The following is a 25,134-nucleotide window of genomic DNA, read 5'->3' on the forward strand; positions in this document are numbered from 1 at the left end:
GCCCCATGCTGCAGAGGAAGGCGAAAACCCCCAAGGGCCTCTGCCAATCTGCCCTGGAGGCAAATTCCTTCCTGATCCCAAATATGACGATCAGTTAAAACCTGAGCATGTGGGCAAGTGTCACCAGCCAGACACCCAGGAAGGAATTCTCTCTAGTAACTCAGATCCTATCCCATTGAACATCCTATCACAAGCCATTGGGCATATTTACTGCTAATAGTCAAAGACCAACTAATTGCCAAAATTAGGCTATCCCATTATACCATCCCCTCCATAAATCTATCAAGCTTAGTCTTGAAGTCAGATATGTCTTTTGCCCCCACTGCTCCCCTTGAAAGGCAGTTCCAGAACTTCACTCCACTGATGGTTAGAAACCTTCATCTAATTTCAAGTCTAAACTTCCTGATGGTCAGTTTACATCCATTTGTTCTTGTGTTCACATTGGTACGGAGCTTAAATAATTCCTCTCCCTCCCTGGTATTTACTCCTCTGATATATTTATAGAGGGCAATATCTCCCCTCAGCCTTCTTTTGGTTAGGCTAAACAAGCCAAGCTCTTTGAGTCTCCTTTCATAAAAGACAGGTTTTCCATTCCTCAGATCATTCTAGTAGCCCTTCTCTGTACCTGTTCCAGTTTGAATTCATCCTTCTTAAACATGGGAGACCAGAACTGCACACAGTATTCCAGACGAGGTCTCATCAGTGCTTGTATAACAGTACTAACTCCTCCTTATCTCTACTGGAAATACTTCCCCTGAGGCATCCCAAGACCCCATTAGTTTTTTTCACGGACATATCACATTGGCAGCTCATAGTCATCCTGTCATCAACCAATACTCCAAGGTCCTTCTCCTCCTCTGTTACTTCCAACTGATGCATCCCCAGCTTATAACAATAATTCTGGTTGTTAATCCCTAAATACATGACCTTGCATTTTTCACTATTAAATTTCATCCTATTACTATTACGCCAGTTTACAAGGTCATCCAGATCTTCCTGTAGGATATCCTGGTCCTTCTCGGTATTGGCAATACCTCCCAGCTTCATGTCATTCACAAACTTTATTAGCACATTCCCACTTTTTGTGCCAAGGTCAGTAACAAAAAGATTAAATAAGATTGGTCCCAAAACCGATCCCTGAGGAACTCCACTAGCAATCTCCTTCCAGCCTGACAGTTCACCTTTCAGTATGACCCATTCAAGACTCCTTTAACCAGTTCCTTATCCACCTTTCAGTTTTCATATTGATCCCCATCTTTTCCAATTTAGCTAATAATTCCCCATGTGGAACCGTATCAAATGCCTTACTGAAATCGAGGTAAATTAGATCCACTGCGTTTTCTTTGTCTAAAAAATCTGTTACCTTCTCAAAGAAGGAGATCAGATTCATTTGGCACAATCTACCTTTTGTAAAACCATGTTGTATTTTGTCCCAATTATCACTGACCTCAATGTCCTTAACTACTTTCTCTTTCAAAAATTTTTCCAAGACCTTGCATACTACAGATGTCAAACTAACAGGCCTGTAGTTGCCAGGATCACATTTTCCCCCTTTCTTAAAGATAGAAACTCTGTTAGCAATTCTCCAGTCATACAGTACAACCTCTGAGTTTACAGATTCATTAAAAATTCTTGCTAATGGGCTTGCAATTTCATGTGCCAATTCCTTTAATATTCTTGGATGCAGATTATCTGGGGCCCCCGATTTAGTCCCGTTAAGCTGTTCAGGTTTATCATTTATATTTGGTCATGTACGTTTTGTTTAATTTTTTCTTTTCCTTTCTTAGTAATAACATAGTCATGGTTAAATAAATGTGATGTTTTGTTTGGTTTTGATCATGAGATCCCCTAAGGTATGTAAAAGAACCCCTGTGACTAAAATAGTGAAAGTCACACCCCTGAATTCACAGTAAGAGAAACAACTAGTAAGAGCTGGCCGAGCATTTCTTGTTTCTCTAAACTAAATATTTTTAGTAATTTTGAAAACAAAATTGCTTGCTGTCCAACAGTTTAAAATTACCCCTTTCAACTTCACAATAGCTAATTTGTTTCTGTTATTTTCCCCTTGTGCAAATCCCTGAACCTCACACAATTTCTAGGATTCAAGCTAAGCATATGAATTACTTTCTGGTAATAGGTGGTAAAAGGTGGTTTCAGAAAAAGAAAAGCATTCTCCCTCACAGCACAGGACAAGACACCAGAAATATGGTTTAACTAGGCCACAATTCATCCCTCCTTTGTAATCATTCCACCAGATGGAGAGCTACCATCAGTCTTCCCCGTTAACCTGGTCCCAGTACAATTGCTGAGACACCAACAGCCTCCCCGTAATAAACAGATAGTTAAGGGCTAATGTCTCTTTTACCTGTAAAGGGTTAAGAAGCTCAGTAAACCTGGCTGACATCTGACCAGAGGACCAATCGGGGGACAAGATACTTTCAAATCTTGGTGGAGGGAAGTCTTTGTTTGTGCTGTTTGTCTTGTTCGTTGTTCGCTCTTGAGGCTAAGAGGGACCAGACGTACACCCAGGTTTTCTCCAATCTTTCTGAATCAGTCTCTCATGTTTCAAAATAGTAAGTATAGCCAGGAAAGGCGGATTAGCCTTATGTTTGTTTTCTTAACTTGTAAATGTGTATTTTGCTGGAAGGATTTTTACCTCTGTTTGCTGTAACTTTGAATCTCAGGTGGGGGGGGTGCAAGGAAGTCCCTCTAGTCTCTATGAATCTGAATCCCCTGTAAGCATTTACCATCCTGATTTTACAGAGATAATTTTTACTTTTTCTTTCTTTAATTAAAAGCTTTCTTTTTTTTAAGAACCTGATTGATTTTTCCCTTGTTTTAAGACCCAAGGGGATTGAGTCTGAACTCACCAGGGATTGGTGGGGGGAAAGGGGCACGGGAAAGTTAATTCCTCTTTGTTTTAAGATCCAAGGAGTTTGGATCAGTGTAGCCTCTCAGGGTAACCCAGGGAGGGGAAAGGAGGGGGGATGGTTTATTTCTCCTTGTTTTAAGACCCAAGGGGTTTGGGTCTTGGGTTCTCCAGGGAAGGTTTTGGGTGAACAGGAAGTGTGCCAAACACTGTATTTTTGGCTGGTGGCAGCATTATCAGATCTAAGCTAGGAATTAAGCTTAGAAGGGTCCATGCAGATCCCCACTTTTTGGACGCTAAAGTTCAAAGTGGGGGGAAAACCTTGACACTACCCTTGTCCAAAAGTCAGTGGGATGGGAAAAAAGGAGTGTCTCCTCACTGTACCAGGCATTAGGAACCCCAACCCCTAGGAGATATTTTTTTGGAAATACTTATCCTTACCCACTTCCAATTCCTCTTTATCAGGGAACCAGACTCCTACACAACTGGGTACCTGCCAAGTTTCAACAAAATTAATTTTACAACTCACCCAGGGTCCCTGGGCTGCTGAGAGGAAGTCGAGATAACCCACACTGCCCAGGCCAAAGTGGCATTTAGGGAAAGATTCCTTTCCAGCCCCAGAAAGATGAAAAGGAAGGAGGGAGGGATAGCTCAGTGGTTTGCACATTGGCCTGCTAAACCCAGGATTGAGAGTTCAATACTTGAAGGGGCCATTTAGGGAACTGGGGTAAAAATCTGTCTGGGGATTGGTCCTGCTTTGAGCAGGGAGTTGGACTAGATGACCTCCTGAGGTTCCTTCCAACCCTGATATTCTATGAATAGCATGACAACTAAAGGAAGGCCCAAAAACTTGGGTCCTACTCTAATCCCAAGGTGGGAGTGAAGTGAGCTTTCCTTCCCAAGGCAGAATGACACCTCAGAAGTGGGGGGGGGGGGAGGGCTTATACCTTTGTACCCTTTTGTCTAGCAAATCAGAATAAGCCACATAAGCCCTCCTCCTCTAGCCCACAAGGAGTCTAATAGCGTAAAAGGGGCATGGGTATATTCTTTAAAGGGGCCAAGGGTCTTCTCTCCCCTGTTCATCCAGACAAAGATACACACGCCTACCCACCTCTGAGGCTGATGGGGGTAGGAGGAGGGATTTTCTACTTGCAGAAACTTCTCTTGGAAAAATGGGCATAATTGTCTCAGGATAAATGAAAATCATTAAAGGAGAAAATTCAGAAGCTGTGCAACATGTTACAGAACTCAAGCTACAGGCTTTAGTACTTAAATTGAAAAATGTGCATTTGAAACTTAATTTTGGGAGACTTTCAATCTCTTTCCCCATCTCATTGTGTATGCACTGAAAGCACATATGTATGGTCTATGTCTAATGCCACATTGCGAGTAATGAGAAAATATTCTCGGGGCTCTAAGGGCTTGATGTATTTACAAACATGATTTATATCAATATTTAGGAATACTATATTGCTGAGTCCACTCCCACTCAAAATTAATAACTGCACAAATATTTTTTTCCTTGTCCTACTAGAGCTTTTTTACCATATGTACCCTACTTTTGCTTGTAAGAGTAGTATTGAAAATGAAGTGAATTCTCTTTGTGAGTGCCAAACTCAGTTCTTTCATGGAGGAACCATGTGCGTCATTTAATCTCAAGCAATATGAGACTATACAACATTCCTAAGAGAGAGGACTGTAGAGTGAGCACAACTCCAGAGACTGAATCTGTGCTGTGAGTCTGTCTCTCTCTGTGCAATTAAAGTTTAAACAATTCACAACCTTTCTGCTTCTATTTCTATCTGTAAAATGGGGCTAACAATGCCTACCTCAAAGCCCTATAAGGCACCCATATAAAATGGTGAGGGGCACCAAATTGATGCCAACAACAATACTTATGTCTCTCACTAGAGCATTGTGAAGTTTGCTCAGTCAATATCTGTTAAGGACTTTGAAAATAGAAAAGTGTGATGTAAGTGCTACATAGTGGTATCAAACATCCACAGGACCAAAGATGTACCTGATTTGTTGGATGTTTGGTTTTACATCTACAGTGCAAAGAATGAGACATTAAAAAAAAAGATAAATTTAAAGTGTAAGGACTTGGAGGTAACAACTCTACAAAAAGTTCATATACTCTGGCCCAAATCATCTAACTTATTAAGTAATATTGTAGGTCTACAAATATATAGTTGGAATTATGTATTAGATACTAAGCAAACAGGAATACTGCAACTGCAAACATTTTAGTATTACTTACTTAATTTCTTGAGTATTACAAAAAATAAGCAGTATTAAAACCAAAGCATTCTTTCCTTGCACTCCAGAGGTTGGTGCCTACAACTGAAAAGTATCTCAGCCATGAAATGGTATTAAATGTCAAATACAAAATGTTCCAAAAGCATCATAAATAATAAGCTCATGTCTTATCCTGTTTCTTTGACACTGTTTTCTCTGATACTTACCACTTCTTAATTTTGGTATTTCCTACTCGTGCTCTGATTTATTATCATTTCAAACATGAACATAAAATACAAAATTCCCACTCTAAATAATGTAACAATCAAAAATGTACAAAACCAAACACATATATGGCCTGCTTTTTTCTTCAAACAAAGACTTATCAACAAATGATTTCCCTTTCCATTGCTTACTGTTCTCTCACCATTTCCCAGTCTTTCACCACATGGTATTTTGTCATTTGTTTTCTTTTCAGTCTAATTTATATTCTTATCTTTCCAGAATAATGCATAAAGAGAGAGAGAGAGAGAGCACCATGCAGTAAATCAAGGACAAAATAGTGGAGAGGCTTTTATTCCCATTTAACATGATTTAGTTTCTCTAGGGGATACACAAATTGCAAATTGCTAAATAATCATCTACTAGGCAGAAACAATGTAGGCGAGCCCAATTAAATAAAAGGCAGAAAGTTGTGTTATGCATATAATTAAGTGAAATTTTTTTTAGAAGACAGAATTAGAGTCATTGTGAAAAAGGCCAAAATGAATTGTCATAGGCACAACAGTTTATATATGTTCCAAAATCAGGTAACTGATGTTTTCAGTGCAACCAAAAATATATTTTCTCTCATTGCAAACCAAAAGGATGAACTGAATATACATTATTACCAGACGTTATGACACTGGCTAAACAGCAGCTCTCAGTTCATGAAAGGAAAATGTGCTGATTAGAATGATGTTCATATGAAACCATGAGGGATATAGCCAGACCTCTATAAAAAAGCTATGCATGTTAGTGTCCTCAATGGCAGTCACTTAGGTAAAGTGTTAGCAGGATCAGGCCTATAAATTCAAAACTAACAGCAGAAATAGGGGTGTGTTTACATTAATAAATAAGTTTTTTCCTAATCTCCCCCCCAAACACATACACACAAAATTGGGAATAGTCATAATTTGCTTGTTGGCGCTTGACAAACTTAATTTCTGTAGTTCGTCCTCAAGCTTAATTTAACGATAACCACCTTGCTAACCACTTGTCTCTTCCCATTTGCAAGACCCAGACCTTCCTCCTTACGTACATCAATCAATCTCATTCTCTTCCTTGACATCATGGGATAGAAAGGAAGGGTTTGGCTTTTGTATTTTTATGGACTAGTAATTGCTTAAGGGATAGGAAACAAGGGGTAGGAATAAGTGGCCACAATTTTCACAATGGAGAAAGGTAAATATAGGGGGTCCCTGAGGACCTATACTGGGACTTGTGCTGTTCAACACCTAAGATCTAGAAAAGGGCCTGAATAGTGAGGTGGCAAAATTTGCACATGGTATAAAATTACTCAAAATACTTAAATTCAAAGCGGTCTGTGAAGAGATACAAAGGGATCTCACAAAACTGCATGACTAGGTGACAAAATGGCAGATGAAATTCAACTTTAATAAGTGCAAATAATGCACACTGGAAAACAATCCCAAATATGCATAGAAGATGATGGGATCTAAATTAGCTGTTACCACTCAAGAAAGATTTTGGAGTAACTGTGGATAGTTCCCTGAAGCACTGAAAAAAAAAGCTAACAATATTAGGAAGCATTAGGAAAGGGATCGATAAAAAAATAAAATCTCATAATACCACTCTATAAATCCACGGTATGCCCACACCATGAATACTGCATGCAGTTCTGGTCATCTCATCTCAAAAAAAGATATATTAGAATTGGAAAAGTTGCAGAGAAGTGTAACAAAAATTATTAGATGTAGGGAACAGCTTCCATAAGTGGAAAGATTGAAAAGACTGGCACTGTTCAGCTTAGAAGAGACAACTAAGACAGATATGACAGAGGTCTATACAATCATAAATGGCATGGAGAAAGTGGAAAAGAAAGTGTTATTTATCCCTTCACATAAGTACCAAAGGTGACAAGATGAAATTAATAGGCAGCAGGTTTTAAACAAACATAAGGAAGTACTTCTTCACACAGCATACAGTCAACCTGTGGAACTCATTGCCAATGGATTTTGTGAAGGCCAAAACTATAATGGTGTTCTAAAAAGAATTAGGTAAGTTCATGGAGGTGGTCCATCAATGACTATTAGTCAAGATGTTCAGAGATGCAAACCCATGCTCTGGGTGGCCCTAGCCTCTGATTGCCAGGAGCTGGGAGTGGATGACAGGGGATGGATCACTCGATCATTGCCTGTTCTGTTCATTCCCTCTGAAGCACCTGGCATTGGCCACTGTAGGAAGAACAGATATTGGGCTAGAAAGACCATTGGTCCGATCCATTATGGACATTCTTATCTTCTAAGTATCTCCCAACAACTTGCTCCATTTTCCATATTGAACCACTCAAATATTCTTCCACCTATGTTGCATCCCTTTATTTCACGTTCTTTGTTTTTGTTTCATCTGTTTAAACTGCATAGACCATATAGTCTTTGGTAGATTTTACCCATCACCTTTGATTTTAACATACACTTTCCATTAGGTGATGAACAACAGTTAGTTATTCCCAGTCTTGTTCATACTGGTAATTCCAACCTTTGGCATATACTTCCCAAGTAGTGAGAAATATTATGTTGCAAAACCACAGTTTAAATCATTATTACCTCATTGACAATAGTCAGAAATACCTTAGACATTTTATGCACATTTAATTGTGTATATAAACATATTGACCAAACTACAGTGAGAAAGGTCCAAGGAAAAGAGTTTGATGCATTCTTAAAGAACTGAACAGCATGGAAATGCAGAATAGACAGAATAAGTCACATGATCAAAGTCGTCTCTGAAAAATCAGGAATGATTGCTTAGAAATATCACAAAAAGAAACATTGACTTCTAAGTTTTGCAATGAAGTAGAGTAGTTTAATCATTTTTAAATTATTCACATATGCCAGTTCTTGACTACCAGATGGACAGGGAAAAGAATTAGCATTATGTAGTTGAAGGCAGTACTGAAAATTGAAAGAGGTGATTTAAAAGACAAAAACCAGGGCTTGTTTTGAAGAGTATGTATTCAGGACAAGTACTGCAGACACAACCATCTAATGTCACTGTGTCTTTGAAAATAGAGGAGTCAGATCTGCCTGGACTTCCAGATAACATCAGATGAAAGACAAGACGCCCTTCCTCAAAATTAAAGATAATTGGCCTCTTTTCAGAAAAAAAAATGTTCCTTAACAACATAAAAACACCAAAACAAGAACTATAGGGAGGTGCTGATATTTTTAATGTCCTTTGTAAATGCATATCCTATAACAGATAGCTGCTGTGGCACAACTATTCACCAGCAGACTGAATTAAAGTGAGCTATTAGTGAAGACCTTGGAGCGTGACAAACGACTAGTACATCACGTATGCTTGACAGTCATGGGCGCTATACTGCCGCTGTGCAACTGGAGGGAAAGGGGTTGACTTAAGCACTTACAAGACTACATCTCAACAAAAGTCAGTGGAATTTAGGCTCCAAATTGACTAAGCCACTTTTGAAAGTGGAACTTAGGTACTTTTAATAATTTTAACATTTGTTAATAACGGTTTGCATTCCCATGAAAACTGGGTAACAATCTCTCTCCCCCTCTCAGCAGGTCTTTATTATAGACAGCGATGATAACATCACCTCTTATTAAACTGACACTTCCTATTATATGACCCATTTTCACGAGCTTATAATTTTGTCAAACTTTAACCATGTGTGCTGAAATTTAATGTGCAGGGTATTTTCTCCAGGCTGAATTTATTCATTTAATTATTTTTATTTCAGCAAAAATAGTTCACCTGTTTCCAAGAACAAAAGTAGGAAAAAATATGTTGTTAAATTCTGGTGGCCTCTTCTTTGAGAAGCTTTAGCGTCTCAATGCTTTGGAGCAAGGACTTGAAAATTAGCAGCGGATAGCCTTTGCGTCAGTAATGTAACTTTTGCTGTCACTGTGAAAATCCACCCACTTTTGGAAAAATAATAAGCCTCTGAAAAATTCCAGTTCACACATGTTCAGTAGAGACTTGCCTGACTTCAGCTAAAATCTCTGAAGATTCCACCCATGCTAAGCATGTTCCAGCCCTGGGCTAAGCAGGACTTTCCCTCTTCCTTTCTGGGCTCCGGTATACCATTCCAGAGCCAGGTGCGGGAACTAAGAGCAAGGAACCTGGCTCTCCCATGCTCTAGATGCCTCGCCCCCGCTGGGCCCAGGCAGCATGGAGAAAAGAAAGCTCCCTGATTCAAATGCAAAGGCTACAAGAGCAGGAACTAGTGGATTGTGGGCGGCGGGGGGGGGGGGGGAGTGGGAGCAGTTAGGGACAAGAAGCCTGGAGCGGAGAACTGGAACTGGAGACTCATGGGAGGGAGAAGGAAACTGGGACTGTGAGCTGTGCGGGGAGGGGAGGACTGGAAAAGGCTGGGCAAGGAGACTGGGACTGGGAAACCAATGATGTGCAGGGAAGGTGTGGGGAAGGAGACAGATCTGACAAGGAGCCAAGGTATAAGGGGATAACTGGGACTGTCCAGGTAAAGAGACGGGGCCAGAGACAGTATGAGAGGAGAGACTGATATTAGATGAAAAGGCAACCTTAATTCTAGCATTTCCTAGTTTTCGAGTGCTTCACTCTGCAACTGTAATACTGTTATTTTAACATAGTTTTTGTTTGTAATACATAATACAGAATTTTAGTGTTTGTCGCTCCAGAAGAGATTAAATTAATTTTTAAAGACATACTATGGCTTTTATAACCTGATTCAGGAGAGGAAGGAGAAAGAGGAATGTGACAATATTGTGATTCAAAGGGATGGGTCCATGTAATGGGATTTATTTGCTTTCTCTCATTTAAAACAACGAGAACTGATGAAATTTCTGAAGGAAATACATTTATATTAGTACTACATACCAAACAAGCAAGCAAACAACACAATCTAATGAGCTATTTATATCTATTTTCTCAGCAAAGAAAAAAGTCAAGAAGGTAATAATTATGAAACACCATTAGAATAGCAGGTGATGCTTCATTCCTTTCATCCCATCCCCACCCCCATTTAGAAATACTTTATTATATAATTCCTTTTCTGAGAGTGACAAATCTGATAACTTCATGACTTTTTATTGTCAGACTATTTAAAAAATGTTATTACTCTGTTGTGTGACCGATTTATGAGATGCATCTTTGTATTTACCAGCCAAAAAGTGAGAAGATTTCACATCTTGTTGTACTATGGACATAAATGTCCTGCATATTTAGCTAAAAAGACCAATACAGTCTCCACTTTATTTCTACCAGCAATGATTTTTTTAAAATAAAACCTGTATATCAGAATTAGAGCTAAACCTTTCCCTAATTTTACAATTTCTCCACCAGTCCTCATTACTTGTAGCAATAGCCTGTTTTATGTGAAATCTTCAGACTCAAAATGCAATTGTAAACTGAAAAGTTATCTTGTGGTTCTGTTTATTGTGTCAGTGAGCCCAAATCAAATTTGCTCAGTTTATGAAGTGAAATACTTTATTTTTTCTAATCTTCAAACCAGCAAACTCATCCTTGGATCCAAAAATCAATCTTTCTGACTCATTCACCATCATCAGAAATAAAGAGCATTTTGCAGGCCAGATCCAGCACTGTTACACCTGTGCAACTTCACTGTGTAAGCAAGGGCAGAATTTGCCACATAAATGGAATTTCGTTAACATTTTTATTGATGGTGCATGAGCTGGACAGGAATTCAGCTGTGTGTCTTTATTTCTCTCTTTATGCTTTATTGTCTTTGCATGTGATGTGGTGGACTAGGCCAAAGTCCCCCTTCTGGAGGCCTCGGGGTTCTGCCACACCCATCCCAGGAAAGGAGCAATGGAGAGGTTCTCTAAGCAGGCTAGAATGGCTGCACAGGAAGCAGCCCATCAGGGACAGAGGGCCATGTAAAAGGAGCTGCAAAACAGAGCAGCAATTAGTTGTTGCTTGGAGCTGGAGAAGAAAGGACTGCAGGCTTGGCTGCCTGGAAGAGCAGCAGGGCCACAGACAGCTCAGTGTTTGCAGAGACCGGAGGCGCACTGAGGGAGCTCCTGGCTGGCTGCAGGGACTGAGCCTGGGGAGAGCTGCAGGAAGACAGTGTCTCCAGGAAGGAAGCTCTGGAGATACAGCCCCATAACAGGGCTGGGCTACTAAAAGACCAAGACCCAGGGAGGCAAGAGAGACACCACCAGAGAGGTACCATACAGAGTTCATCTGTATTTATCTGATAAGATCTGTTTTCAATGCTGTATGTATGGATACCACATTAAGAAAGATTTGAAATTTCTCTGAATGATGACGTTTGCTGAATGCTGTCCTTTTTTGTACTATGTTGATAATTACAGCACAAAGACTGTAAACTGCTTCATCCGGAATGTCTTTTGGGCTGTGCATTTATGGCATATTTGTCACTGACTCAATCAACACAAAAATGGATCTCAGTATTTTTCTGAAGAAAGCTATGACAAACCTGCAATAGGTTAATTTCCTGGCCATTAGGCAGTAAAGTTAAATACAAATTTTAGTGCTGAAAACTTCAGTGTTTCTTCACCATGGCCCCTCTCCTCAGGCTGAGAGAAATGATTGAGTAAATAACTCCTTGCAAAATGTTTGTTTCTTTCCATAATGAAAGTACCTTTTTTAGGATCCAATCTTATTCCCACTAAGTCAGTAGGAGTTTTACAATTGATTTCAACGGTAGCAGAATTAGGCAATTAATCACTGCGTTTGAGATCCTACCAACACATGCTAGGTGCCAAGAACACAATCTTTATTTAGACATTATTTCATATTATTATTCTCCCCCATCCCCATCTTCTGAGATATAGAAATAAGAATATCTGTAGTTTTCAACACTTGTTGTTCAGCACAGTAGTTTACATAAGTTTTCTGTGCCTGATTTGTTTCATGATTTGAACACCTGATGGTTGGCAGCATGTGATAAAATAAAGTCTTTTAAAATGGTTCAAGTTACCAGAAAGGCATTTTTCAAGCAGAACAAAATATCTGTAAAAAATGTCTGGAAAATGACAGATCGACTTTCCTATTTCTAGCAGGTATCCAAAGGAAGTTATGATTAAGGTAAATACATACTTCTTTCCATTCTGTACAATGCAGAAAGGAAAGAATCTGACAATGCCATTATTACATTTATATACAGCATTTCATCCCAAAGGATCTTAAAATTCTTCACGAAATATATTATGAAATACAACCACCCTTTGGGGTGGAGGTACATATCCAGCCAGGCAGAACACTGCACAACTGTGTGGGGAAGAGGAACTTTGGGCCAGAATTAGGTGCAGACCTCTGCTCTTACCAAAAGTACATGGAATCTCTAATTTCACACAGAACTTTGGGCTGTAAGGTCTCTCCACACACCTAACTGCATGGCAATCATGGCAATCTATCATGGAAAACACAAAAAGCAAAGTCAAATATGCTAGGATTTGAACCTATGGTTGAGAGAGTCTAGATTTCTCATATCTGATGTTTAAAGTAGTCAGTCATCCCCTCCGGCTGTACTTTTGTACTTACTGTGCTTTTTCGAGATTAAGGTTTGCCCTACAAAGAGGGACAGAACATATTTGATCACTAAAGAAAGGAGCTAAAAGCTGAAACCAAACCACAGGAAACACTGCAACCTATCAAAGGTGATAAGTGCTTCTGATTACCCCTTACTGCATCCCCATACTCAGCATTTCACTAAACAGCAATGCTCATTTTAAAAATGGACCTGTCATTTTAACATCCTGGGATTCTTTCATGTTTTATCTAAAGTTACATACTGCATATAGCACATAATCAGTAAATCATCTCTATTACCAAGTTCTGAAGTTACTGACCAACTTTGTCAAGTTTAGGTGAAATCATGTTAAGAGCATGAAACCTAGTTCTTTTAAAGGCAGATACTTGCCTGCTCAACTAAATGGATGAATTTAAGTTATTGGGAGCAATTATTCTGAAATATGAAATGCTTTAAAAACCTTCTATTCAATTAAATTTTACAAATTCAGCCATAATCTACACTCCATGTAAACCTGTCAATGAGACAATACAAGATGTAAAAGCCGGAATCTGGCCAAAAGTTTCTATGCTTATGTATAGTAGACTCGTATGACATAAGTTTAAAAGGTACAGATATCCTTCTCAGGGGCATAAAACAGATTATAAATTCAGAATGTCTCTGTGTACAAAAATAAAATAGTTCCTTTTCTGTATATCAACAAATAGAAGACCTCTGGTATCTGAGCCATACATTTAATACTGTACTATTAAACTCTGCCAACCTTCAAACGTCTATCTTGATTAGGAAATTATTTCTAAGTCAAATTATTGTTACTAAAGATCAGCAGTACTACACAGTGATGAAGATGCAAATACAAATGTAACAGCACAAAGATTAAATATATTTGAGAAATGTTCAGCATAATTTACTGGTATGTAGCAGATACTTGTGTCCTGTAGAAAAAAATTCTAGTATAGAGGGCAAAAAAACAAGAAATCTGGATTTGTGTACCATTTACCCAAATTCAAAAACAGTACTTTCAAGAGTTTTATGCTTCTGTGTACTCTCTTTATTGGTAAAGAGCTCTTCAAACATCACTGAAGAGGTGAACAGGAATCAGAACAAAAGAGAAGAGTGGTAATGCTGTTCCTGAGAAGAAAGCAAAATGTTCAGCAACCCGCAGACAGTGCTCGTTAATGCTGATATAACTAGAGCTCAAACAACAGTGAAGATTTTTCTGCACTCTGATGAAGACAATGTCTTTCAGGCTTTCTAACAAAAACACTGGAAAGAGCACTATGTTGTTACCTTGGAAAGAAGATGCTATTCTAAACTGAAATATAATAATATAATATAATATAAATACTGTGTACTGTTGGGAATTAGAGATTATGGCAGAGTTCCAACCTTGTCCACATGGGTCCTGCACTATCAGTTCGCCATAGTAGGTGTGTCTATGCCCCTGCACTGTTGATTGAAGAACACTAGTAGCAGTCTGTCCCACATGCGCACGCACTGCTTCTCACCTTCCATGAGGCTAGCGAGTGTGCACGAGCATTCCCTCCTCAGTTCCTTCTCTAGCACGGAGTAAGCTACTAGAACTCCCAAGTAGAGAGGAGGAGGGTGGGTCACGGAGCACACATAGGGACACACATCTCAAAGAACCATTGCGACTACACAAGGGAATAACTACTACTTCTACAACTAGTATCCCTATGGGTGCTCCATTGCAGGTGATTCCCAAGCAGTATCAACCACTTGGGCCTGGGACTTCAGAGTCTAATCCATATGGCTGATCGTATTGTGGCACTGAATTTGGCATCTGCGGCCAAATCCCTCAGAATGGCATAGCGCTCTGAAAATGTATGCACAGATTTCCAGGTAACTGCTCTACAGATTTCTTATATAAGGATCCCCTTGGAGGTGGTGATGGATGAGGAGACCAACCTCACAGAATGTGTGCATTCCGAAGATGGGGGTGCTGTATTACACAATTGATAACAGAATTTAATACAGACAGAGACCCATTTGGAGAGTCTCTGAGTTGATATCATTGTACCTTTCGACCTATCTGCAATGGAGGGGAAAAATCTTGGAGATTTCCTTGAAGACCTTGTCCTATCCAAATAGGAGGCCACGGCTCTTCTCATGTTGAGCATATGGAGGATTGTTTCACTGTTATCCCCATGAGGTTTGGGATAAAAGGCTGGAAGCTGGTTCATGTGAAATGCAGAAGTCATCTTGGGAGTAAACTTTAGATGTGGTCTAAGTGTGACGTTGTCAGGAAAGAACACATGAAAGGGAGACGCCAAAGTTATCTCCCCTATCCTTCTGGCAGAAGTGATGGCAATGAGGAACACTGTCTTCATGGAAAGGTGAGTTAGTAAACAAGTGGCACAGGTTCAAACGGGGGTCTAGTTAGTCCTTTAACACTAGGTTGAGATCCCATTGAGGAGCGGGGAGCCTGGGTTGTGGGAAGAGGTTTGCTATGCCCTTGAGAAAGCACTTTGTAGGTCAGTTGGGAGAAGACTGAGTATTAGTGAAAAAAACTATTATATCCTATATTTGAATATGAATAGTTCCATTTTCAACAACCAAACCAGACTTGGGGGGGAAGGGTGAATTTCAAACAATGAGCTCTTCTACATACTGATAGTTTGTTGTTTCTAGAGGATTCAGCAAAGCTGTACTCTTAATTATTGTATTGTGACAGTTCTTGAAGTAAGTGAGAAACTGAAATGGATATCATTTGGTATTTATAACTTCAAAAGTGTTTTTTTGCTTTTACACTACACTACAATACATCTTGTTGTTAGTAAAACCAGGAACTAAAACAGATACAACCAGCAGCCTGCAGCCCAGATGCAATCTGTAAGACATGAAAGACTCATCTGCAGGCTTTCCACATACCCATCCATGCAAAAGTGCATGAATAGATCTTGAGAGAATCTACTGAGAATCTACTTCAATGCCATATATGCCACCAATAGCTATTTGAGGTGAGTGATCCACAACAGCTGGTCAGAAAATGGATTTTTTGGGGCAGAAAATTTTGACTTTTCAACCTTTAGGGTTTTTTTTAAAATGTGTTTGGTTCCAAAAAACATTTTGATTTTCATATTTTCCAAGGAAAAAAAATCAGAAATTTTAAATGAAAAGAAACTGTGTGAAAATCTTTGTTTAATCGAAAACCCACTTTTTCATTCCTGATTAGGAAGAGTTTTAAACATATGACTAGAAAGGACCTCCTGGGTCACAGAGTTCAGTCCTCTACTATCATGGCACCCTTGCCATATAATGTCATTTATAATAATACCAAGCTCCATCTTAAAAATAGTTAGTCTGTTTGCCCCCAGTACACATTCATAAATTGTTCCAGAACCTGTTCTAATAATTAGAATCTTCTTCCAATATCCTATCTACATTTATTCATGGCCAGTTTATACCTACTCATTTTTGTGCCAATATTTTCCCAGGGAGGGATGAAGATCTTTTTAAAGTAAAGATTTACCAGATGATTTATACCCAGAAGCCATCTCTCTCAGCCTTCATTTTGCTAGACTAAAGAAGCCAGCTTCTTTTAATCACCTCTTGTAAGATAGGTTCTCCATCCTCCTGATCATCCTACTAGCTGATCTCTGCACCTGTTCCTGTTTGAATTTATCTTTCTTGAACATGGATAACAAAAACAGTACACAATATTATAGATATGATCTTAGCAGTGAAGTCTTTCACGGTAGTATTAACACTTCCCTTTCTGTACTGGAAATAGTTCATTTGATACATTCTCGGACGGTATTTGCCTTTTACCCCTTCCCTAGTGTATCTACTCCCCATATAAGTGGGGCAATTAACCCAACACAAATGTATCTTTTCCTTTCTCAAACTGCTATGTCCAACAGGTTTTTCAAACAATTTCACATATAATAAAAGGTAGCATCTTGTTTCATATTGGAGTAAAGTGCAGAATAAGGTAAAAATCAAACTACAGAATCATACATTCTCTATCTCACACATACACACACATCCCCTTCTTGTCCGTTTGTGATAGTGATTGATTAGAAGAGCAAGTTTACGCTCATAATCTCCTCCCCCACACTGCCAAATGTATACATTCAAATATTTCACTTACAAGAAATATGTTTAAAGAACACACATACATCCCAAGACAGTATCTCAAGACAGCTATGGCACAAAACAACTACTACAATTTATGAATTTTGAACTACTTCCACAGCTCCTGGCTTCATCTCCTCTGTTAAGGAAATGATTTGACTATCTATAACTTTGGTTCTTAAACTGGGGGCTGTGACCCAGTTATGTGGGGGGTCACGAGCCCTGACCCCGGCACATGGCTGCGAGCTCTAACCCCTGCGCTGGGCTGCAAGCCCCGACAGCGATGCGTGGCTGCAAGCCCCGACCACCGTCTGGGGCTGTGAGCCCCAACCTCTGTGTGGAGTTGCCAGGCTGTGAGCACCAAACTCTGTGTGGAGCTGTGGGGCTGCAAGCCCCGACCCCAACCCTGGCCAAAAGCGGGGCTGCGAGCCACAAGTCTCAACCCCTGTGCTGAGTTGCAACCATGAGCCCTGACCTCAACCCTGGCCAGGAGCAGGCCTGTGAATTCCAGCCAGGCATAGGGCTGCAAGTCCTAGTATTGGGATTGTCAGGCAGAGCCCAGCCATGCTGAGGGTTATCAGCCAGGACCTCTAATGGGCACAAGGTTGGTAACCCCGAGCCCTACCACACACAGGGTTGTCAGCCCCGAGGTCTGCCACCTGCTGTGAGCCACCATCACCACCATGTTCAGATCTCAGAGCCCCAAGCTCCTGCAGTCCAGCTCCATCCGCAACTACGCTCCACCTCCAAAGAAAGAGCGCCAAGTAGAAGTTTGCCCAGGGCACCATTTTTCCTATGGCTGGCCCTGGTACTGAGACAACATAGAGGATTTGATTCGCAGCTGAACGAGTACTTTATTAATTAACAGTCAGACCCACAAGTTCAAACTTTCTCCTGAAAATAATGGCCACCTGTACTGCCAAAACCACCAAAAAATGGAAGTATCTTGAGTCTTACATTAAACTTCGTTTTACCAGTATCATCACCTCTGGTATTGAAAAACCACAATGCGTCATTTGCTGTGAAGTTATGTCTGCTGAATCAATGAAACCATGCAAACTGCAGTGACATCTTGAAACTAAACATCCTGAGCATAAAAATCAAAACATGGATTTTTTCAAACACAGAAGCAACAAAGTAGGCTAGGCTTGACGCTGATGGAAATTTCTGACAGAAAACCTCCTCAGCTGTGGATGCTTCTTATATTGTGTCACTACGAATTGCCCGTACCAAAACGTCATATACAGTAGGTGAGGAGCTTATTCTGCCAGCATGCAAAGATACCATGGCACTTATGGTTGGCAACGATACTGACAAAAAACTGAATATGCTTTCCATGTCTAATGATACTGTGAAATGTGGAATATATGTGAAATGTCTAAAGGTATCAAAAAACAAGTTGTGCACAAAATTAAATGTTCTCCTTTCAGTATGTTGAGCATGCAACTTGAAGAAACTACTGATGTTATTTACTGCACACACTTGATAGCATTCGTACGATATGGTAATGCCGGAGACGTTAAGGATGAGTACTTATTCTGTGAACAACTTAAACCACCACAAGAGCACAGGCCATTTTCAATAAAGTGACTGCCTTTTTCGAAAGCAATGGCACTGACTGGAAAAACCTTTGTGGTATCTGTACCGATGGTGCTCCAGCAATGATGGGTGCACGGTCTGGCTTTCAGCAGGGAAAGTGTGTCTCACCTAATATGATCATCACTCGTGGAATCCATTGTGGGGGAGGGATAGCTCAGTGGTTTGAGCATTAGCCTGCTAAACCCACAGTTGTGAGTTCAATCCTTGAGGGGGGGATTGGTCCTGCTTTGAGCAAAACAGTTGGACTAGATGATCTCCTGAGGTCCCTTCCAACTCTAATAATCTAATCTTCAAGTCCTAGCTGCAAAGACACTGCCAATGTGCCTTAATGCTGTGGTGAATGTTGTTATACGAGCAGCGAACTACACTAAAGCTCGTGCTCTCAATAGTTGTCTCTTTCGAGAGTTATGCAGTGAAATGGATGGTGAATATGAAGTTCTACTTTCCCACACTCAAGTCCAATGGCTTTCTAAAGGATGCACATTAAAGCACATTTTTATACTTCAAGAAGAGATGGCAGAGTTTTTCCTGCGAAAACAGAAACAAGAGCTGAACAAAATGTTCAGTGACAAGAAATGACTTCTCTGCTTGGCATACCTAGTTGATATTTTTGGTAGCCTTAATGATCTCAATCTGTCACTTCATGGAAAACGTCCAATATTAATAGACCTGACTAAAAATCAAAGCCTTCAGATCAAGTTGGATCTGTGGTCCAGGAAGCCGGACACAGAAAGATATGGCATGTTTCCGACACTTTCCCCGTTCAGCGAGGAGGAGGAAGTTAACATTGATAGTGCTCTCAAGTCAGCAATCAATGAACATTTGAGAGCCCTTCATGAAGAGTTCTCCCACTACTTCCCAGCACTACCAGAAGCACTTCATTCCCTGAAGAACCCTTTCAGTGTGACAGCTGAGCAGTTACCTACTGATGATATTCACACACAGGAACAGTTTGTCGACATGATCAATGATGATGAAGTGAAAGCAAATTTCACACAGCTGCCTCCAAACCTGTTCTGGTGCTCAGTTGCAAGTGAATACCCACTGGTGTCTGAAATGGCCTTGAGCATTCTTCCACCATTTCCCACTACCTATGAATGCAAGAGTGGATTCTCCAGCCTTCTCACAATAAAAACAAAATCTCGAAAACAACATCAAGAATAAAACTTCTTGTGTGAAATAAATAGCACTATCGATCTCACTGATTTTTGGCTGCTTCGGGTCAATGGCTGTCAAGTATTAAAATAAAATTCTACTTAAAAATAACTTTTCCACTTATATTTAATTCAATAAAAATGTGTTTTAGTCTTAATTTAAAAGCAGCGAGAAAAGGTAAATTCATTTTAAGCAATAGGGTTTAAATTTGGTATTTAACATAGCGTTATATATAAAAAAATGTTTTTAATTTCAGGGTGGGGGGAGCACACTCAGAGGCTTGGTGTTCGAAAGGGGTCACCAGTACAAGAAATTTCGTAACCACTGATCTAAAAGATAATCATTTCAGGAAAGCAAAATACTAAGGATTTCATAGGATCAAATATTCTGTTTTTCAATTTTGCAGCTCTGCTTTACCAAATAATCTAATAAAACACACTGATATAGACCCCCAAGAGAGATTGAAACATTATTATTCTCTCTATACCTCCTCAGTGGTATACTTTCCAATTTTTGCACAATAATTTTGTCTAGTTTACTTTAAATGTAGCAAAAATGTATGCATTACTGCCAAAGTGATCTGTAAGTCCATATTTCCCCATAAGACATACATGATAGTTTATTGCTTAGATCAGTGGCCCCCAAACATTTTAGGATCAGCCCCTCCCCCTTATTTCTGTCCACACCCTCCTCCCCATCCAGAGCTGGGGCCGGGAGAAGGGCTGTGGCTCTGTGAGGAGGGAGATGTGGATGGGGCAAAGGGGCCAAGGCTGAGGCCACAGCTTGGGACAGGGCTGGGAGCAGAGCAGAGCCCCCGCCAGGGCCAAGGCTGGCAGCTGGGGCCCCAGACACAGGTTCAGCAGCCAGGGCCAGGAGCAGAGCTGGATGGTGCTCCCTCCCTGCCCCCCATGGGGGTTGGCCCAAAGCCCCAGCTGCACAACCCCCAAAATGGTTCTCCACGCCCCCCGAGGGGGGGACACCCCACATTCTGGGGACCTCTGGCTTAGATGTTACATCTCCTATGTGTGCAAGGAAAATCATTAACAACTTACAGATTAGACATAATGATACATTGACTATGTCACATTAACACTCCAATTTTCATGAAGAATTATATGAAAAGAGGTGCTTTCAAAACACTTATGTTGGTCATAGTCTACGTATTTCATAGTTCAGGAGGCTGATCATTAAGAAGATGAAGGAAATTACTATTGTGACCATCCTCAAGAATTATTTTTACTAGACTTCTTTCCTCAGACGCCTTTTATGAGCAAGTAACAGAATGTATCTATCAGCTGTCAAGAATACCTCAGTTACAACATGAAGGTGTAACATGTCAAAAAACAAACCAGACAGTGTGGTCCAGTGGATAAGGCTGGGAATCAAAAGACCAGATTTCTATGCCCAGTTGTGCTTCTGATGGGTTGTGTGACCACAAGCAAATGACTGCATTTCTGCATCTCAATTTCCCAAGGTCCTGAAAGACCACAGGAATTGGTGCAGATATTAGCTAGACTATTCTAGGTTATGCACAGTAACTTTCTATTAATCAGAAAAGTAATTTTACATTTTCCTTAGCCTCCACATCAGTAAAGATGCTAAGGGCTTTTCTACATCAGAAAGTTGCAGCGCTGGTGAGGGAGTTACAGCGCTGCAACTTAGGAGGTGTACACATCTGCAGGGCACCACCAGCGCTGCAACTCCCTGTTTGCAGCGCTGGCCGTACTCCCGTTTTGTCTCGGGTGTAGAGGATCCAGCGCTGGTGATCCAGCGCTGGTAATCAAGTATAGACACTTACCAGCGCTTTTCTTGACCTCCGTGGAATAAGCAGGTATCCCAGCATACCTGAGGAAGCCTCTGGTAATCAAGCTGGTCTCCTTCCCCGGCTTGCTCTCGCGTTCCCCGAACCCCGAGCAAGCAGGTCTCCTTCCCTGCGGTTTGCAGGGTGGTTCGGGGAACGCGAGAGCAAACCGCGGCGAAGCTGGTCTCCTTTCCCGGTTTGCTCTCTCGTTCCCCGAACCCCCGAGAAAGCAGGTCTCCTTCCCTGCGGTTTGCAGGGTGGTTCGGGGAACGCGAGAGCAAACCGCGGCAAAGCTGGTCTCCTTTCCCGGTTTGCTCTCTCGTTCCCTGAACCCTCGAGCAAGCAGGTCTCCTTCCCTGCGGTTTGCAGGGTGGTTCGGGGAACGCGAGAGCAAACCGCAGCGAAGCTGGTCTCCTTTCCCGGTTTGCTCTCTCGTTCCCCGAACCCCGAGCAAGCAGGTCTCCTTCCCTGCGGTTTGCTGGGTGGTTCGGGGAACGCGAGAGCAAACCGCGGCGAAGCTGGTCTCCTTTCCCGGTTTGCTCTCTCGTTCCCCGAACCCCCCTTGAAGCCGCCCAACAGCGCTGCAGTGTGGCCACATCTAACACCACTTGCAGCGCTGGTTGCTGTAAGTGTGGCCACTCTGCAGCGCTGGCCCTATACAGCTGTACTAATACAGCTGTAACAACCAGCGCTGCAAAATTTTAGATGTAGACATGGCCTAAGACATAAAAGAGGCAATATCTCTGGACTACAATGGTCTCAAAATTCCAGTGACTCTGTAATGGGTCCTGACGGCTCTAGAAGATTATGGCGATATAAATGAGGTGGAGATGTTGTCACTAAGGCCTGGTCTACATTACGAGTTTATATCAAATTTATCAGCGTTAAACTGAATTAACCCTGCACCCGTCCACACAACGAAGCCCTTTTTATCAATATAAAGGGCTCTTAATACCAGTATCTGTAATCCTCCCCAATGAGGGTAGTAGTGCTGAAATCGGTATTGCCATGTCGGATTACAGTTAGTGTGGCCGCAATTGGACAGTATTGACTTCCGGGCGTTATCCCACAATGCACCATTGTGACCGCTCTGGACAGCAATCTGAACTCGGATGCACTGGCCATGTAGACAGGAAAAGCCCCATGAACTTTTGAATTTCATTTCCTGTTTGCCCAGCATGGAGCGCCGATCAGCACGGGTGACCATGCAGTCCCAGAATCCAAAAAGAGCTCCAGCATGGACCGTACAGGAGATACTGGATCTGATCACTGTATGGTGAGACAAATCTGTTCTATCAGAGCTCCGTTCCAAAAGACAAAATGCCAAAGCATTTGAAAAAATCTCCAAGGCTATGATAGACAGAGGCCACAGCAGGGACTCAGCACAGTGCTCTGTGACAAGCATAACGGAAAGCAAAAAAATCAAATGGACGCTCATAGAGGGAGGGAGGGGGAACGGAGGACTCGAGCTATCCCACAATTCCCGCAGTCTCCGAAACGCATTTGCATTCTTGGCTGAGCTCCCAATGCCTGAAGGGTCAAAAACACTGTCGTGGGTGGTTCAGGGTATATGTCATCAATTTACCCCCCCTCCCGCCCCGTGAAAGAAAAGGGAAAAAAATAGTTTCTCGCCTTTCTTCAATGTCACTGTATGTCTACTGGATACTGCTAGTAGACGTGGTGCTGCAGCGCTAAACAGTAGCATCCTCTCCTCTCCTCTCCTCTCCCTGATGGCAGACGGTGCAGTCGGACTGATAACTGTCATCATCATCCCATGAGTACGCCTGGCTGGCCTCGGTGAGGTTGGCCGGGGGTGCCTGGGCAAAAATGGGAATGACTCCTGCTCATTCACTTCTTTAAGCTTTGTCTCCTGGAGATTCAGTCCTGCCTGGAATATCATAGCAGCTGGAGACTGTGCTCCTCCCCCTCCACCCCCACTTTAATGACTAATGGAGATTCAGTCCTGCCTGGAATATCATAGCAGCTGGAGGCTGCCTCCCCTTCATTTTATCTCAGTAAAGTCAGAGTTTCTTATGCATGCATTTTTTATTACTTCTTCACACAAATGGGGGGATAACTGCCACAGTAGCCCAGGAGGGGTGGGGGAGGAAGGAAGCAACAGTTGGAGTTGTTGCAGAGGCACCCCCTAGAATGGCATGCAGCTCATCATTTCTGCGGGATGTCTGGGGCTCTGACCTAGAGCGGCTGTCCTCTCTGGTTCTTTAGTAGGCTTGCCCCATATTCTAGGCAGGACTGACTCTACTTTTAAACAAAATGTAAAGAAAGTAATGACCTAGGGAGTTATTCCCATTTTTGTCCAAGCGCCCCTGGCTGACCTCAGCAAGGCCAGCCAGGAGCACCCATGACAGCAGCGGACGGTGCAATAGGGCTGGTAACTGTCTCTGCAACCCTGCAAATGCAAGTGAATGCTGCCATGTAGCACTGCAGTACCGCGTCTGTCAGCACCATCCAGTACACAAATAGTGAGAGTGAAAAAAAGCTAAACGGGATCCATGGTTGCTATGCTATGGCATCTGCCAGGGCAATCCAGGGAAAAGGGTGCAAAATGATTGTCTGCCGTTGCTTTCATGGAGGGAGTATTGACTGACTAAATTTACCCAGACTCACCCACAACACTGTTTTTGCCCCATCATGCACTGGGATCTCAACATAGAATTCCAATGGGTGGGGGAGACTGTGAGAACTATGGGATAACTACCCACAGTGCAAAGCTCCTGAAATAGACATTAGCCTCGGTACATGGACGCACACCGCCGAATTAATGTGTTTAGTGTGGCCATGTGCACTCGACTTTATACAGTCTGTTTCCAAATACCGGTTTCTGTAAAATCGGAATAATCCCGTAGTGTATACATACCCTCTGAGATACTAAGGATGCCCCAATAGCATCCTGACCTTTAGGAAAAGAGTGGTCCCAGTCACCCACTAAATCTTATTCCTCAGGGTCAAAAAAAGTCATCAGGAATGCTAGCTAAAGGTGATGTAAAGGGAAAACAAACACTGTTGAAGGAGAGGGCATGAAAACTGTACCCTGAATCTCCTAGCAACTTAACAGAGCAGAGGTACCTAAGTCTGCAGATAACCTTGAAAAGAAACTGAAGACTCCAACAGCATGGTAATTTTCTAATCTTGGTTCCAAACATTCAGTGCTGTGACAGGGCACTCATGTGGGTTCAATGAGCACTTCTTTCTTGAGAATGCCAAAGCTCACAGGCACTGGGGCTGGATCTACATGGGTACAGGCACAGGCAATATGTGAATAAGAAGTAAATCTTTAAAATGCAATAAACATCGTACAAGTAACAGTTTCATTCAAATACAAAGACAAGAACACCCCCAGTCCAAGCTCCAGCTTCAACCTCATTCCCACTCGCATATTGAGAGCAATCAGTACTTCACAATTATCAAATCTTCTGATTAACCCCCAGATCTCGCTTTTACTGAATTAAAGATTTCAAATAAAGTTTCCCCATGGTATTACAGCACACCAATTCCAAGTCAGCCACAATGTGAGGAAAGTGATGCTAATTTTCTAGTGTTACAATGATTAAATATTTGAAAATGCATTTTAAAAATTGATGCAAACATTGATCAGTCACAGAGTGTCTATTT

General features: G+C 41.5%; 1 protein-coding gene across 2 annotated transcripts in view; it reads right to left on the reverse strand.

The window, feature by feature from the left end:
• The window catches only part of TRAPPC9 (trafficking protein particle complex 9), a 742,651-nt gene that overhangs the window by 354,988 nt on the left and 362,529 nt on the right, over positions 1-25,134 (reverse strand). Inside the window, exon 20 of one of the 2 annotated variants that reach the window (XM_030546427.1) lies at positions 12,860-12,886. The exons of the other annotated variant lie outside the window; for it this stretch is intronic. Within the exon in view, the coding sequence (XP_030402287.1) occupies positions 12,860-12,886 (27 nt within the window). The remainder of the gene's footprint in view (positions 1-12,859; positions 12,887-25,134) is intronic. 2 annotated transcript variants of the gene reach the window in all.

Source organism: Gopherus evgoodei, unplaced genomic scaffold (genome assembly GCF_007399415.2).
Source record: "Gopherus evgoodei ecotype Sinaloan lineage unplaced genomic scaffold, rGopEvg1_v1.p scaffold_44_arrow_ctg1, whole genome shotgun sequence".
Lineage (NCBI taxonomy): Eukaryota > Metazoa > Chordata > Testudines > Testudinidae > Gopherus > Gopherus evgoodei.